The following is a 15742-nucleotide window of genomic DNA, read 5'->3' as shown; positions in this document are numbered from 1 at the left end:
AGAATAGCTGCACAAACATCTGTGCGTGTGTGTGTGTGTGTGTGTGTGTGTGTGTGAATTCTTCAGTAATGTGTGTACCTGTCAGATTTATCCCCTGGTGGCTTTAAACGTACTGACTGAGGGCAGTAAACACAACAGGAAAGGAGATGGGAGCAATGAAAGAAAGAAAGAGTGGGGGAGGCAAAGAGTAATGGTGGGAGAGAGAGACAGAGGGAGATCATTGCAGATAACAGAGGGAGAGAGAGACAGATTGAGACAGAAGTTAAAAAAGAGAGAGATAAAGAGAGGGCAGAAAGATGTGTACACAGAGGGGAATGAGAGGCTTCCTCTAATTGTAGCCTGGGGGCTTGTTGGGCAGACGGTACATTACTCAGACCTTTCCAACAGGTAACCTACTTAACACGTGCAGCTAAAAATAAAATCTGCTGATGTGTCCAACTTGTCCAAACCTGCACGCCACCTCCGCACCCGTCTACATTCAATCGTATTTAATTTAGAGAAGTCAAGAGGTTTTTATGCTGCAGGGAAACAGTCTGGAGACGCAACAATCCAATCATTAATGTATGAATCAGTCTGTTGTGTTTTCATATAGGGTTTGTTGAGCATGTTCTTATTTGTATAAATGCAAAATTTATGAAGATTTTTAAAGTAAACTGAATTGCTTAAATTATGATCTCCTACTTGAAGGGGCATACTGACTCTAATAATATTATTTTAATTATTTTGATATTATTATCCTATTATTTCAATATTTCATTAATTTTGTCTATCTGAAAAATGTACAATTGACAAATTATGGATTATTGGAAAACAACACATGAACATTGCAGCACTAAACAGATGGACAATGAAGAGAAGATTGGCCACACACAGGCAAACATAAATGCATACAATGCCGAAAAGATGCATGAATTACTGAATGCAGACATTTAATTGTATAAAAATGTTCTGATTCCAAGCTGTTTTCAGTTCAAGCCACAACATATAAGAGGGAACAGACTTCAATGGCTGAAATTAAACTGCTTTGGCTGCAATTCTGGTCGGGGAAAGTAGTAAAAGGGCAGATGTTTAATAGGGGATATTTTAAATGTTAATCTCTGCCTTGGGAAGTGCGCCTTCATTTATATTGGGCTGGAAGGCAACACAAGTGAACACCTGTCATTTTATGATAAAACTATTCCTTCAGGAGCTGGTGCAGCTGAGCTGACACTGGAGTTGTTCCATGTCAAGTGTGTTCCTGCGGCTAACAGTTTAACTCCTCTGTCCACTTGGTGTTTGCCTTCCGGGCTATTAGGCTTTGTTAGCTTCCCCTGTCTCCATAGGGAAGAAAGATAAAACCCAGAGAGCTTCGGGACCACTGGTCACTCATCTGAGACAAGCTGACATTGATGACCAGTGACCTTGCTGAAGTCTAGTCATGCTGTCCCAACACTAGACTCCAGAGTATCAGGTGGGCAGGTCAGGTTTTTCCAGTGAAAGAATACCGAGCTCTAACTAAAATGGATCTACTACTACAGTGTGGTACAGTATCAGGACTCGGCAAGTCTGTCACAGTCTTGAGCGGACGGAGCAGACATTTTTACTTCCAAGGCGCCAAACAAAAGGAAATAATGTGCAAAACTGACGGGTTTTAAAATATCTGTCAAGCAATGGAAACAATCAGTGCACAGACTGCATAGTTAAAAATACTCACAAAGGGGGACATACACACAAAAGCTCTATCCATGGTATTTACAATTACAGATCCACACACTATTCAAACACTTGGATGAATCTGGGAGATTATGGTAGCTCATAACTAGAGGTAGACGACCAACAAACTATTAAACACAGGTTAAGAGTAAACGTGTGTTTAAAGGAGAGATTTCTGCATGTAAATTCAGAAAGATTCAGAAAAATTATACCAACGCCTCTGAGTGCTTCTCAGCACAAGGTCAATATGTTGGCGTATTTTGCTTTAGAAGCATGAGTCAGTCTGTCCATCAACAGCAATGAATCCTGTCAAAATGCCCTTGAGCAGCATAATGAACCACCTACCTGCTTTGACATTCTCACTCTCTCTAGATTGAAGTGATAGATAAATGTTTAAAAGTGAAAATAAAAATGTAGAATCTTGAGAGCAGCTCCATTCTGGCAAAAGCAGTGAGCTATTCAGTTACTCTTCTCTGCTGACTGTTAGGTAACTCCAGGGTGTGGTTGGGGCCCAAGGCTGCTGGCCGGTGAACCCCTCGACACAGAGGCAGCCAGGATTTGCTAAACCATTAAGACAAGAGCGAAAATATGCCAGGTTCAGGCAGCTGAAGGCACAGAGTGCACATAATAGTCCTGAGGTGATAGCTCAGCCAACCAGGGAAGATGCTGCTAGTGTTAAACCACTGGAGGCCACCATGAAGACAGACTGCTGGGTGCAAAGTCAAACCGTGTACAAAACAATTACGGCGGGAGCACTGCTGGACAGTGAGAACATCACTTTTGTACTCAACTGCTTCAGCAACAGCCACGTGTAATGAAACAGAGATCTACGGATAAATTACTCGGTTCGAAATCAAAAAAATCTAAATGTATTATATGGAGATATATAAAAAAAAACATTGTCTAATCCTATTATATTCCAACCTAAAGAAGTGCCACACTGCACAGTGCAGTGACAGTGGGGATAAGCATGGCCAGAAGCTGCAAATAATTTTCCTACTTCAGCATCCCAGCGTTGCTTAATATGTCAATATGAATAATATTATCTATATATAATCAAGAATATCTCTGAACAACACACATACAGTAGCCCTTAACTAATATAGTTTGCAACCAGCTTTAATGATTTATCTAGAACGAAGTGTGTGAGAGAGGGTCATCGTTTATTCCATTCAAATGTTGATCATCTCTTTCCTGAATACGAGGGGGGGGGGGGCAGTGGATACAGTGGATTAACAGCTCTCAGCTGCAGATTTCACAGCAGGTTTTACTGTAAGACACAATCACAACGCTCATGAGAGAAATCAATACAATGCTGTTTATGTGTTACTCATCTCCATACACTGTCAAAACTAGTTATTGATCTTTTTCTCAGTCAATGGGCTGAGAAAAAGATCCTCAGCGATAGATCAACCGAACAAATTCAAAGCCCTTCATTGTCAACGTCTCAGAAACAAGAAAACAAAAGCGAGTAATGTACCGTCTGAGCCTGGCATCAACATGAGTGAGGGGTGGTGTATTTATGAGCCATGCTAGAGAAAAGAGGACCTGATGAACCAACAGCAGGGTGTGTTGAAGAGCACGTCTGTTACAGATCTGCACCCTGGAGCTCCTCCAGGTGAGAGGCTACAAGAAGCGACATTGATTGTTTTGCTATGGACATCAATAAGACATTAAAAAGCAGGGGTTCAGTTAACACAGAATGCTGAAACACAGCTTTAGGAGATTCTAGGAAAATATATATAGTAGACAAGAAATGAAAAGGTGTGTGACACAAGGAGAGAGGAAGAGAGGCATGTATTATTAAATTACTGACAGCCAGAATATTAGAGCACCTCTTCATCAGTTGGATAGATTAAGAGGGTCAGTATTAAAAGTGACAACCTACTGCCTTTTGATCACAAAAATGACAACATAAACCTAAACACAAAGAAGAAAGGAGTAATCTGATGAATATGAGCCTCTGAGCAAAGCTTTTACACACCACCTGCTATAGTGATGCTGCAGTAGTTGCAGTAAAACTGCCCCATACGTGTGGTCTCAGTTTGTTGACCAGTGAAACTGCATTGCTATGAGGATGGGTGCTGTGAGAGGAAATGTGCACTCGGCAAATCTTTCCTTCTGAAGGTTAAAATAAAATGCTTTTCAGGCAATTTAAAGGTCTGCCATTAATTTCCACTGAGGCACCCTCTGACTTGCTTAAAAGTAAAAAATAATGGTTCCACTGTGCTGACTGAGGTACTGAGGTACTATGAGCTATGGTACAGTTTATCTTTATTGCTTGTAGGTAAACTCATTTATTCACATGAGCCATGAGCTTTTGGGGCTGATATTAAGAAAAAAAGACATGCAGTCTGAGATATTTGAACAAACTGCTCTAGTATTTCAACTTTGGCCACTGGTCTCTAATATTTGGGTTTGCTAGCGTGAGAAAGGGTCATTGTTATTGTATTAAAGACCTTTTTCACTCCTGCCCCAGTGCTAAAAAAAAAATCCAAGACAAAACACTATACATGAATTGATCTAATAATTATATCCATACTATACCGGCATCAAACAGAAGTTTAAGACTACAAAGAAATAAATCACCACCTTTGGGTCCTGAAACTCAATAAATTGAAAACCTATCAGCATCACTGAATACCTCTGTTTTATGACAGAGTAGTGATGACAAAGATTTTTAAAACATATTTTCTTCAGATCCCAACAAATGCTAATCCTTAAAGTATGTTAATCCTCTTCTCATAACAACACGCGGCAGCCACCCTGTACAGCTCACACACCTGGCTCGATCATACACTCCTCATTTTTCTTCATTTCAGTGGGACACTGTGCGATAATCTATTGGTGTGATATTCAGAGGACGGAAGCACAGTAATTAAAAACCAGCTCCCCCTGAGGCCTTTGTCCTTGGCTGCTGGCGAGGAAGTTTCTGGAGTGTTCCCTGGAGGTTTGCGAGTGCGGGGGGGGTACAACAGCTGGCCCACTTGGCAGATTGCAAATTCATCCGACTCTGTATCGCCGCTCTGGCATTTTAATGGTCTGGCTGGTTCTGCATTTCAATTTGTCGAGTTGGAACTGCAGACACAGCATTCAGACGGAGAGCAAAAAGGCAAAAACACTAATTTGCTTTCAGTGGAATTGGTGACAAGCAAAGCGGTCGGTGAAAGACGTGACGCGACAGAACTCTAGTCACACTAGTGACAAAGCTGTTACCTGGATTAGAGCTTTAGGCAAAGTCTTTATTTTTACTTCTTTTTAAAATGAAGGAAATACATTAACAAAATGATCATCACAAGATAAAAGACTTGATAAAGTAATTTGTCAGAAAAACATGGGAGTCATTTGTTTGATGATAGTCTAGTGCATATACCTTAGATTAAAGACTGGGGAAAACACTTGCAATCCAACGTTGTTATGGAAGGTAGGCTCCAGTGTGACCTCATTCAACCCAAAAATGTCAAAGTTGTCTGATTCTGGCTCATTGGGAACCATTGGATTCAGCTTAGGAGCAATGAAAATCATGCTGTAGTGCTCCTGTAAGCATTTGGTTGTGGACAATTTGGTGCAGGAGGATAAGATAACCATTCTCTCTCACACACACACAAATGCACAGAGAATCCTTGACCTGAGTAGCAGAGGGTCAGACCCTCAGTAGGAAGAGTCGTTTATCCAGTGAAACTGCTGAATGACCGAGCGGTAGAATTATTCACTACTTTTCTTGGCCGCTTCTTTGAGTTGTCAGTCATACTCTAACCTGCTTGCAGCTGTTCTGCTTTACTAGCGCAATATTGCCATTGCGTCAGTCTGAACATGAAACAAACAACTTCCTGTTTGCATTGCAGGAATAATATTGGCCAACATGAGATCTAAACACAATTATACTGAGAAAACAGAAAGGTGTGTGGAGCTGATAGCAGGAATCATAACTCCGTGAACTCATTTGACTCTGGTTTAAATGTCACGGACATTTGCTAAAATTAAAAATTGCTAAGAAAGTTATGCACGACTTTTAATGTAATTTGTTGAGTCTGCATGTGTAACCGAGTCTGTTTTTAGCATGGATGGCATGGGCTCATGCACGCTCTGACCCTGTCATGATGGCAAGTTCTGACCCTACCATCTGTGTGCCTATGCAACATCTGATTCATCAGACCAGGCTATGTTCTCTATGTAGCCTGACAGCACTGGAAACTAACATGTACTTTTCCTTCTTTTTCTTCTCTTTTTATCATTTGGCTCCAGATGAGAGGATAATATAAAAAAAAAATGTATGTATCTGTCTTGATTATCTTAATCTAAACATTATTTAAATGTTTAAAGCAGTTTCAGTAATCACTTGATCATCTCCTTTTGACTGCAGGACAGGCTCACAGAGTCACTGGAGCGGTTGTTGTATCAAAAGTGTAAATGGTGATGTAAAAGTTTAAAATTAAGTTTAATACTGCACATTACTCTCTGTACTCTCTACAACACACAGTCAGTGACAACTAGGTTAACACCTGTCAGCTTTGAGGCTGCAAGCCCCTGTTTTCAAAGACTAAGGCCATGCAAGATGTATGAAGGAGTGCTGCTGGTGTGTGGGTGTACGAGTGTGCCCTCCTTATGCCTTCAAAGGCTTTTGAGTGGGTGCTGCAAGGCTCCACCATTAACACAAATGGTGGAGCCTTGCAGCACCCACTGAGGCAGGAACTGGCTTCCCCTCCAATTATGACTTTCCCACCTCAGAAGAGGGTCAGGTGGTTCTTTCTCAATCAAGACGGAAAGAGGAGGAGGAGTGGCAGGATGGAAAGGGAAAGAGGAAGTGAGCCGAGTTCTACCATTTGTGGAAATAAAAGGGAATTCCTGATATGGTGCCTGCTATGAATATTGAACAAGCCTGGACCGGCATGCTGCTCTTGATTTGGCTGAATGATTGTACTGTAAGTGGATCCAGAGCTAAATACAGAGTACTCCTGAAAGTGTTTGCTTGCATCTAATTCAAACATGCTGGTTCTACACAAAGATAAGGACTTAAGATAGTGTAATAATCGTTGATAATGAGCATATTCCCCCAAACACTGCATTCTATAAATAGCAACTGGTATGATTTCAGAATTTCTCTCCCCTGCTGACAGTTGCACGTGCTAATTGTATGGTAATATTTGCCGATAATAATAAATATAATAGTGACGCTATGAAGAAGTTATAATAACTTAGGAATACACTGTTTTTTTCATTATTATTTTGTAGTGCAAATGCCAATTTAAGACCAAGAACACGGATCGGGTTGAATAATTACGAAACTGTTAACTCCATGAGGACATGATGGAGTGCATGCAGTAAGGGGAAGGAAGGCCTTTTATCTCTCCTAGTGATCTGACAACAGCTGGCTAAGCACAAATTAAAGAGGCCAAAATGTACAAATCAAGTTTATCATTAGTTTTTTTTCTAATATGTTAAGTACTTGTACTGTTGGTATGTGGAGCAACCCTCAGGAGGAAGATCTTTCAATATAAACTGAATAATTTGGAAAATGACAAGAGACTCACACGTTTTGGTTTTCACTCTGACAAAACGGCTGTGAAAGTACAGGGCATTTTTATTGCAGACAGTTTCTCTCCAAGAAAGAGGCATGTGACCTAAACGTTCTACTGGCTATTTAAATAGAAACCATTAAAGCTATTTCATTTCATCATGAGATTTTTTACTTTATTCATGCATTGAAAAATGCATGTTTCTTCATTGATTCCTACATATTCACTACATTTCTATTCCTACACATTCAATACAAATGTCTTGGTTCCATCGTGTTTAAGGACAAATAGGACAAATAAAATAAGTTCCAATAGTAACAAGTAGAGTTTCACTGCTTGTGAATGAAAGCTGGCTAAAGGGTAACTGTCACTTCAATGCTCCAGTGTATGACTTCTAATCACCAGAACACTGCACACACATTTCACAAAAGTCACCACAAAAACTTGGATGTAGACTATTTTTTACCTTTATTGGGTTGGCAGCAACAGCAAATCCATAGCCTCTGACAAAATTTCAAAATAAAAAAATAGATACTATGTAATTTAACACTCTCTGCTTCCTAATCAAAACATTAGCAGCCTAGTCGATTGAACATAAATGGGTGTGCCATACCTTTGTCTGATTTTTTTTTTTTTGGGCTGTACAGCAGATCAAATACAGATACACACACTTTACATCCAGTATACTCATATACAGTATATTGTGTAAAGGTATAAACATAATTCAATAAATAAACACATGTACTGTACTGACCTGTAATTAAACTCTTTACTACTCGCTCTGAAATAAAATTCCCTATCATTGCACTTCAAAGTAGGACAACTTTGCTGAACAGTTTTGATTCTCTAAGACTTCAGTTTGGTCAGTGTAATACAGACACATAAACAACATTTTTATTTTTATTTTTTTTAAATATCCATTCAATGGCTCTTGGATTTTTGAGACCCTGTGCTAAGACATGTACCGCACAAAACCTGCTACAATTAACACCAAACTAAAGACGGAATATTTTTTGCAATTTGTGACCAATGTGATCGTAACGTTCACATTAAATGAGCTATTTTATTGTAAGCAACTATTGAATTTAGTTTTCTCTGATACTTATATGTTGTTATAATTGCATCTCACCAAACTGTGAAGATAGCAGCGCTAATTGAGATCCTTTAAATTTTATCTACCACCTCACTGCACTCTACTTAAAAAGGAGGACAAAACCACAAGCTGTTAAAATAATAACTATAAATGCAATATATTACATGGCTAAACTGTGTGTTTTCCTAGTGTAATTCTTCTTATGACAGGTCATGAGAGTAAAAAAGGGAATTCATGAGACTGAGGTAAATTAATGATCGACCCGTTGTTGGTCAAAGTGGAAAACCCTCTGAACTATTCACAGTCAGTGAAAATGAATTGAAACGACAATGTTCATATTCACAAGATATTTTCATGGAGTTGGAAAAATGATTTTTAAAAAGTGCATCATGTCCATGGAAAATTAATGACTTCAACACTTTTGTTCACTTTTCCTACAAAATACATCTTTAGGCACATATACAGAAATCTGTACTGCATTAAAGCTGCATGAAGCAATGCTCCGATTCAAACACTGAATCAAATACATCCTAATTACAGTATGTTAAAGGATGATAAATGCTAATCTTTCTGAGAATCAACACCCATTTCAGCAGGCTTTATATAATAGCTGCTTCGACCGTACTTTTTGATTATCCTAGTTGTCTGAACAAAGAAAAACCAAAACAATGACTTTGGCAGCCACTCACAGCACATGACCATTTCATGTTGACTGTAGGTTTAACATCTCATGCAAAACTACAAAGCGCTAATAAACAAGTGGCTGGTGAAGAAAGTGGAGTATGCCAATAACCCGGTTCAATCGGCTTACATGTTTACTTACATTCATAAAGGTGGCCAGACAGACTCTTCTGAAATGCTCATGTAGCTCTGCTTTTGTTCGGTGTTAAAGATCATCACTTAATGCAGCTTTAAAATCGCACTGGGTATATTGGTAAGCAGCATTGAATGGAACAACAGTTACAATATCAAGGGACCGGGTGAGGATCACATGGTTTCTAGTATGGACAAATACACAACAAGCAAGGCCTAAATCACAGATGACCAACAATACTATGTGAGCAAAGAGAGAAATCATTGGTTGTAGTACGTGGCTGTATTCTTATTAAAAGAATTACAATTTGACATTGATCCAATGATCAGGGAATGTTCAAGGTAAACTGACTGGAATGACTATAGTACTGTGCTAGAGCAAAGAATGAGAATCATAGCCTAAAGCAGTTCATCTGCTTTTTGTCTATCAAATTGGGAAACAGTCTCCAAGCTTAAAAAGAGAACAAAAAAAGGACATCCATACTTTGCCCTTCGTTACCTGTTGCTTGGATACAAACATCATGACAAGAGATTATATTTCATGAGACCAGCTACTAATCCAATTTGTTCCACAAATGTTGTGTGTGATGTCCAACTAAATTTTCATGTCAATAATTAAACTGGCAGAGCTAAGGACAAATTGGCTAAATTAGTAACATAGAACATTGTCCAGCCTGTAGTTTAACAAACCAATACAAGATAAGCTAGTGATAGCCTTAAACATTCATCACAACTAAGCATGTCATTTCAGAACACTTAAGTTTCATCCTCACAACAACCTCCAGACAGATCGGGTCACATTAACCCGAGTGCCTGTAAACTGCTGCTAGGAAATAAAACCCACCATCATCATCTTCACAATAACAGATAAGGGTGTCAGTGATGAAAAGCACCTAAATTAGGCTCTCAGTCAGCAAAGACACTTCTTATCATTTACCTTTATATGACACAGGGACGTTTACAAATTAAAATAATTGTATAAATAACAATATAATTACATTGTTTTGGTTTTGATTAGATTTGACCAATTATGTGTTCTCTATTGTAGTGTACATGGCTGTCCATATACAGGGAAGATGAATGTAATATTCAATTACTGGTTGAAAATGGCTGCCATGAGCATGTGAGCCAAACAGAAGAACCCTCGTAAAAACAGCCATATCAGAAATTGCATGCCAGTTGCGAGCTTTGATAAACCATTTTATGCTGGGGGGGCCCTTGGAGGAAAAAAACAGTGCTGGGGTCTTTTGCTGAGAGCATCAGTTCACTGCTCTCAACACTAACGTCTTTGTAGAGAGTTCAATGCGCTGCCCTTCGTACAGAGGCCTTAGTCTCAAACCAGGCTAATTCATATACATCCTAAATCTGAATGCTGGAAATAAGGTGCGTTTTTTTTTTTTGAGAAGGGTGCACCACCTAATTTACAACTAACAATAATCATCATATTTACATTGGTAAACAATAGAAGCAGCATGTCATTGTAGAAAATCTGATACTGGTCACACTAGTGCAGTCTGCAGGGTGTTCAAATATTATGAGTTCACTACAACTACAGTTGAGATTTACACATCCCTCCAGTGTGGTGGATTCAAACTTTTTTTATATGTATTTTTTTTTGCCAAAGTGCTTATGTAGTGTAATACTGGTATTTAATGTTAAAGATGGCTGTACACTTTTAGATTATGTGGTATATTTTGTAGATGGTCTGAGTAACAGCTTTATCCAGTTTCACCCGACTGTCATACTGACTAATCCATCACTCTATCTATAAAGGCTGCGGATCTGACAGTACATCATGTCAATTTTTCTTGGCTCTGTCTTCTGCTCACCGACTGTCATTGTGTGCACAAACACAACACAAAATACAAAAAGGAGAAATAGACTGCTTGCTTTTCTATAGAAAACAGTCAAGGCCATACAACACCTGTTATTTATCAACAACATAATAGCTGTTATCATGTCACTTTGTGCATTTTTACGGTTAAAATACAAACATCCATTTTCTTTTTTTCTCCTCTTTTCACTTTTCTTCTTTTAACAGTTTTGTGAGCTCAAGTATGCAAGTTATCTTGTATCTGCTAATGACAGTCATAATAAAAAGTTAGGAGACATCCAGTGGCAGGTCAAACAAATTTACAAAAACTAAAATATAACAGGCCTGAAAAAGAAGGTCACATTTAATGTCGAAGGAAATACTTTTGCTAATCTTTTACAATTTACATGTTTGCCGTCTCATTAGGCCTGACACTCAGTCATGTCACATAACATTGAGCGAAAGCCATCACAAGCTGCCAAACTCCCATCAACTCTCTGTTTAGAATCTACAACCATCAACTTGAAAAGGTTATGACGCAATAAACTGAGGTTTAGTGTGACCGAGGTAAAGTCACAGGTGTCAGTGAGCTAACGGGCTGTTACAACAGAGAGTGTCCATTCAGTGAAGCCCTCCCACCTTTACTAAAAGTTAATAAGCTGTTAAGCTCGTTAAGATTCACATTTCCCATTCATTGATTCCAGGAGTTCAATATCCTGTATTAGTACTCCCTTCAAATGGAGCATGAATTTGCTCTCTTCCTTGGTTTAGGCTCGACAAAATCCCTGTCATCCGCTGCGCAGTGGCTGAAGGAGCAGATTGTTTGCGAGAGCCTACGCATGCCCAGCCTGAACACACTGTTAGAAAGGCTGTAGATAACACAGTTGCAAAAGCTGTTGCTAATGGCTAACCAGGTGGTAATGAAAGAAAGTGCAGGGCTATCCAGCACATGGGAGCTCTCTAGCAGAAAGTATATAATGTAGGGGAGCCAAAGCATGTAAAAAACACTGGTGATGCGGAAGAGCACCATCGCATAACGACGGTCTGGTCCATGCCCTCCCTGATGCCCACTGCTGCCTCCCCCATCACCAGCCTCCATCTCCTGGCTTGGGAAACGTGCCCTCCGTTCACTGATCTCCCTGTTGTGCTGCTGGCAAATGCGAAATATATGGTAATAGGTAAAACACACCACAAGTGCAGCAGGTGCATAGAGCAGGCACACGACAAAGCCTGTAAATAGGGCAGAGGTCGGCCACGAGTGAGCGCACCACTCAAAAATGTCCCCATGATATCCTGGCTTGCCCCACCCAAAGAAGGAGGGCAAGAAAACCAGGCTAGAGTAGACACATATAAGGGTGATGCAGCCCCGCAACCGGCATGGCGTCACCAGCTGGTTGTAGGATAGTGGTTTGGTTATGGCCAAGTAGCGGTCCACACTGATACAGGCCAAGCATGCCATTGAAACACTCTTCAGTACGGAGATAACATAACTGAAAACTTGACAAGTGATGGGTTCCTGGACACCTGCTGGGTAATGGAGCAGAGACAGGGTGGGCACCAGGCAACTAAGACCCACCAGCAGATCAGCATAGGCCATGGTCTGGATGAAGTAGCTGGTGGTGTAATGATGTAGTAGGGGGGCACAGTGGAACACAAAGATCACCGTCAGGTTCCCTGCAATGATGAGTGCTGTCAGAAGTACAATGACAGCAGTCTCCAGGACACAGGTCTCTAGGCCTTCATTCAGCCCCCAGCCCAGGGGACAGGAGTGGTTAGAGGGCCTTCCAGGGAAGAAGTCTCCATGGCTGCTGTTGGCAATGAGCACCGGGTCCGTTGTCAATTCAGACTGGTTCATTGTTCTGGGTGCCGTCCAGGTGGGTCAGGTTTGTGGTGTGCCACCCATAAGGCAGCTGGCCTGAAACTGGAGAACTGTCTGCCCCCTCCCGCTCTTTATTGGGCATCTGCAACCACTCTCAGTTAACACAGCTCAATACCGTGTCTTGAACATTCAGTCTCTCTTTCGCCTTACTTTCACATAGCTGGGTCTCAATCAAATGAACACCGACTTGAGGGAAATCAATACCAGCTCTAGGAGAGGAGGACAACCCGTTCAGCGCTCCTGCTCCAATCACTCATTGTTAGTGAAAGTAGTGGGTGGGTAACAGTCAAAAGCAGAGAGGACAAAAAAGTGTATTCCATTGGTACACCTAAGGCAGGGTAGTGGTAGCATTGTGGCCAGTATATCTCCAAAAGGCGAGTTCCCCTGCTGCTTTTCCTGCCAGTCAGTGGCTTCATCTTCCAAGTATAATGAGGGTTGCCATTGGGAGAGTGGAAGCATGAGGTATAGAAGATGCAAAGAACGGAATCTATCACATGACAGTCACTGTATGCCGCAAACTGCTTTTCAAAAAAATACACTTTAGGGGAGAAAAATGTTTCTTGGGCATCTGTCTTGGTGTATAATTACATTTAACTTTGCGAATCAAACTTCAATACAATCCAAAGTTTCACTGTGCCATGGGTGCGAGTATGTTTAATACGAGTATGTTACAGCAGGCTTCCCTTATTTTGGTGGTCCTCAGGTCAGTGTCTGGAGTTCATGAGTGCCCAGCTATTGTCTGGATCAAAACACAGACACAGGCTATAAAAACAAGGGGATCTCCACAGGAGATAATGTCACAGCTCTCTCAACACACATGGCGCTGGGGGGGATAATGTGTTTAAAAGGTATCCCCGGGCAGAATGAGGTTGAAAAAATGTCTGAATGGTTTTCAGCCATTTAAGTGATGTAAAGTTTAAATCCAAATGTGCAAACTTGCCTCTCAGTGTTCTGGACTGCAATTTGCAAACGATAAATAAATGTAAAAAGCCCTGCAGCTGATAAAAGCGTTGAATGTCAGGCAGATGAGAGGACTCTCCAAGAGCAATGATGAGAGGCCAGCTGAATAACTCAGCGCTCCACTCACTTTGGCTCCTCAGCAATCCTGTGGCAGACACTTGCAAAGAGAGATGAGGGGATCAATCGGCAATCCGTTTATTTATCCCATAAACTTAGTGCTTTGACATTCTGAGGCATTCCCAGGTAGAAGTAAAGCAATTTCTCCGATGGTGTATAATGCAACCAAAGATTTTGGAACTTGCATTAGGTCTGTCAAGTACGAGCTCTTTTTGTTTGTTGTTTGTTTGTTGTAGAGGTAACGGATTATACAGTATCCTTTCTCAGTATGTCTCGCGGCATGAACAAAACACAGGGTGCGCAACAAAAAAAGGGAACCCACTCTGGCAGCATAAAGAAAAGAAGAAGTCTCAGCAGGAGTCCCAGTCTGAAGCACTGTCCTCTGCAAAGGTCCCCTTTAGATTCCGTTAAACAGGACAAAATCTTAATCATAAATAAATCCTTGGATCCTGGTATACAAAAGGAGATGGATTCAATGCATCTGTCAAAAGCTGCAAGCAAAAAGCAAGAAAAAAAAAAAGATGACTGCGCTGATGGAAATGGGTAAAATCTGCAGCGAGGGAAGCAAAGGGATGAAGACTCCCTCAGCCCTGGTGCAGTGAGAAGGAGAGATGCTGTGACTGGCTTACACTTCGCTCCCTCCCTCCCTCCCTCCCTCCGCCTCTCTCTCTCCACACACACACACAAACCCTCCCTTTTTCTCTCTCTCCCTCTCTCTCCCTTGGCCTCTCACTCATTGCTCCGCCTCTTCTCCTCCCAGCTGCACCTGAGGCTCCCTGACACATTATTCTGTCTCACACGCTGGCTCTTTCCCAGAGGTAAATTTGGATGCATTTCCTATTTACATATTACTTATCTCTAAGCCTATTTTCTATTAACTAAATTCCCCCTCCCACACTGCATCTTACTTCCAACTTCCCCTCTCCCCGTATTGTACATTTGTACAGTTTTTTTCCCCCCTTTCCTAAACATCTACCTAACCCAGTAGATATAACTGCACATATACGCGCGCACGCACACACACACACACACACACACACACATAATAAAATAACAAATATTTAATGGCAGTAATACCCTCTTCTATTATGGAAGACAGTGTTCATACTCAGCCCCAGATTACCACTTTTGTTAAACACATTTCTGCTTAACAGTAAATATGTTCTCTTTGTAATCCAGTCAGGCTCCAGGTACAATTTGTTATTATTAATTCTTCATTCATCCAACAGCTTTGCACAGGTATGCTTGCCAGGATGTTTTAGTTGCCAGGCACTTAAAGGAAATTAAAGAACATCCTCCATGGTCAGCAGATGATAGAGGATTAAGTGAAAGCAACCTGGCTAAGCAGCAGGACAGTAAGAAAAACTGGTGAGCATCATGTCAGGGTAATAATTCAGCTTAACATTTTCTTTTTAAAAGCATTGCTTTCATTTGTTTTGAATCACCTGAGCCCTTTACACTATGGGGAGTGGTTGGATTAAAGGCAGCTGGAAAATGACCACTTCAGAAAAGAGCACCTGCCTTTTTTTTCCCAGAAGACAAAGGGTTTTACCGTTTATAGATTCTATACAGTATACGTTAAACAATGTCTTTAACACAATGTGATTATGAAATGTAGCTTTCAATGCAGAGGGATGGATCTTCAATTGTCATGGAGACGGGATATTCTTCTGCACCAGTGTTGGTTTACTTGGTCAAACAGAGAAAATAGTGGAAAACGAGAGAAACGCTAAAAAATAAAAAAGAGGGGCAATGAATACTATAAAAGTTCTGCTGTTACTACAGATGAGGCCAGTCAATGAAGCTCTCTCGGCACTCACACGTTGGAGGTGGACACTGATGAAAAACACGACCAGAAG

General features: G+C 40.7%; 2 protein-coding genes across 2 annotated transcripts in view; both read right to left on the bottom strand.

Moving 5' to 3' along the window:
• rabgap1l (RAB GTPase activating protein 1-like) overlaps positions 1 to 15742 on the bottom strand; it is an 86161-nt gene that overhangs the window by 42187 nt on the left and 28232 nt on the right. The window lies entirely within an intron of this gene.
• On the bottom strand, positions 11661 to 12830 carry gpr52 (G protein-coupled receptor 52; the record flags this gene model as incomplete). The annotated part of the gene is given in 2 exon segments (XM_083887895.1): positions 11661 to 12806; positions 12810 to 12830. Coding segments are annotated over 2 exon segments (1167 nt in total).

This window comes from Microchirus variegatus (assembly GCF_963457635.1).
Source record: "Microchirus variegatus genome assembly, chromosome: 4".
NCBI classification, from domain to species: Eukaryota; Metazoa; Chordata; class Actinopteri; order Pleuronectiformes; family Soleidae; genus Microchirus; species Microchirus variegatus.
This window is presented reverse-complemented; position numbering and strand designations above follow the sequence as displayed.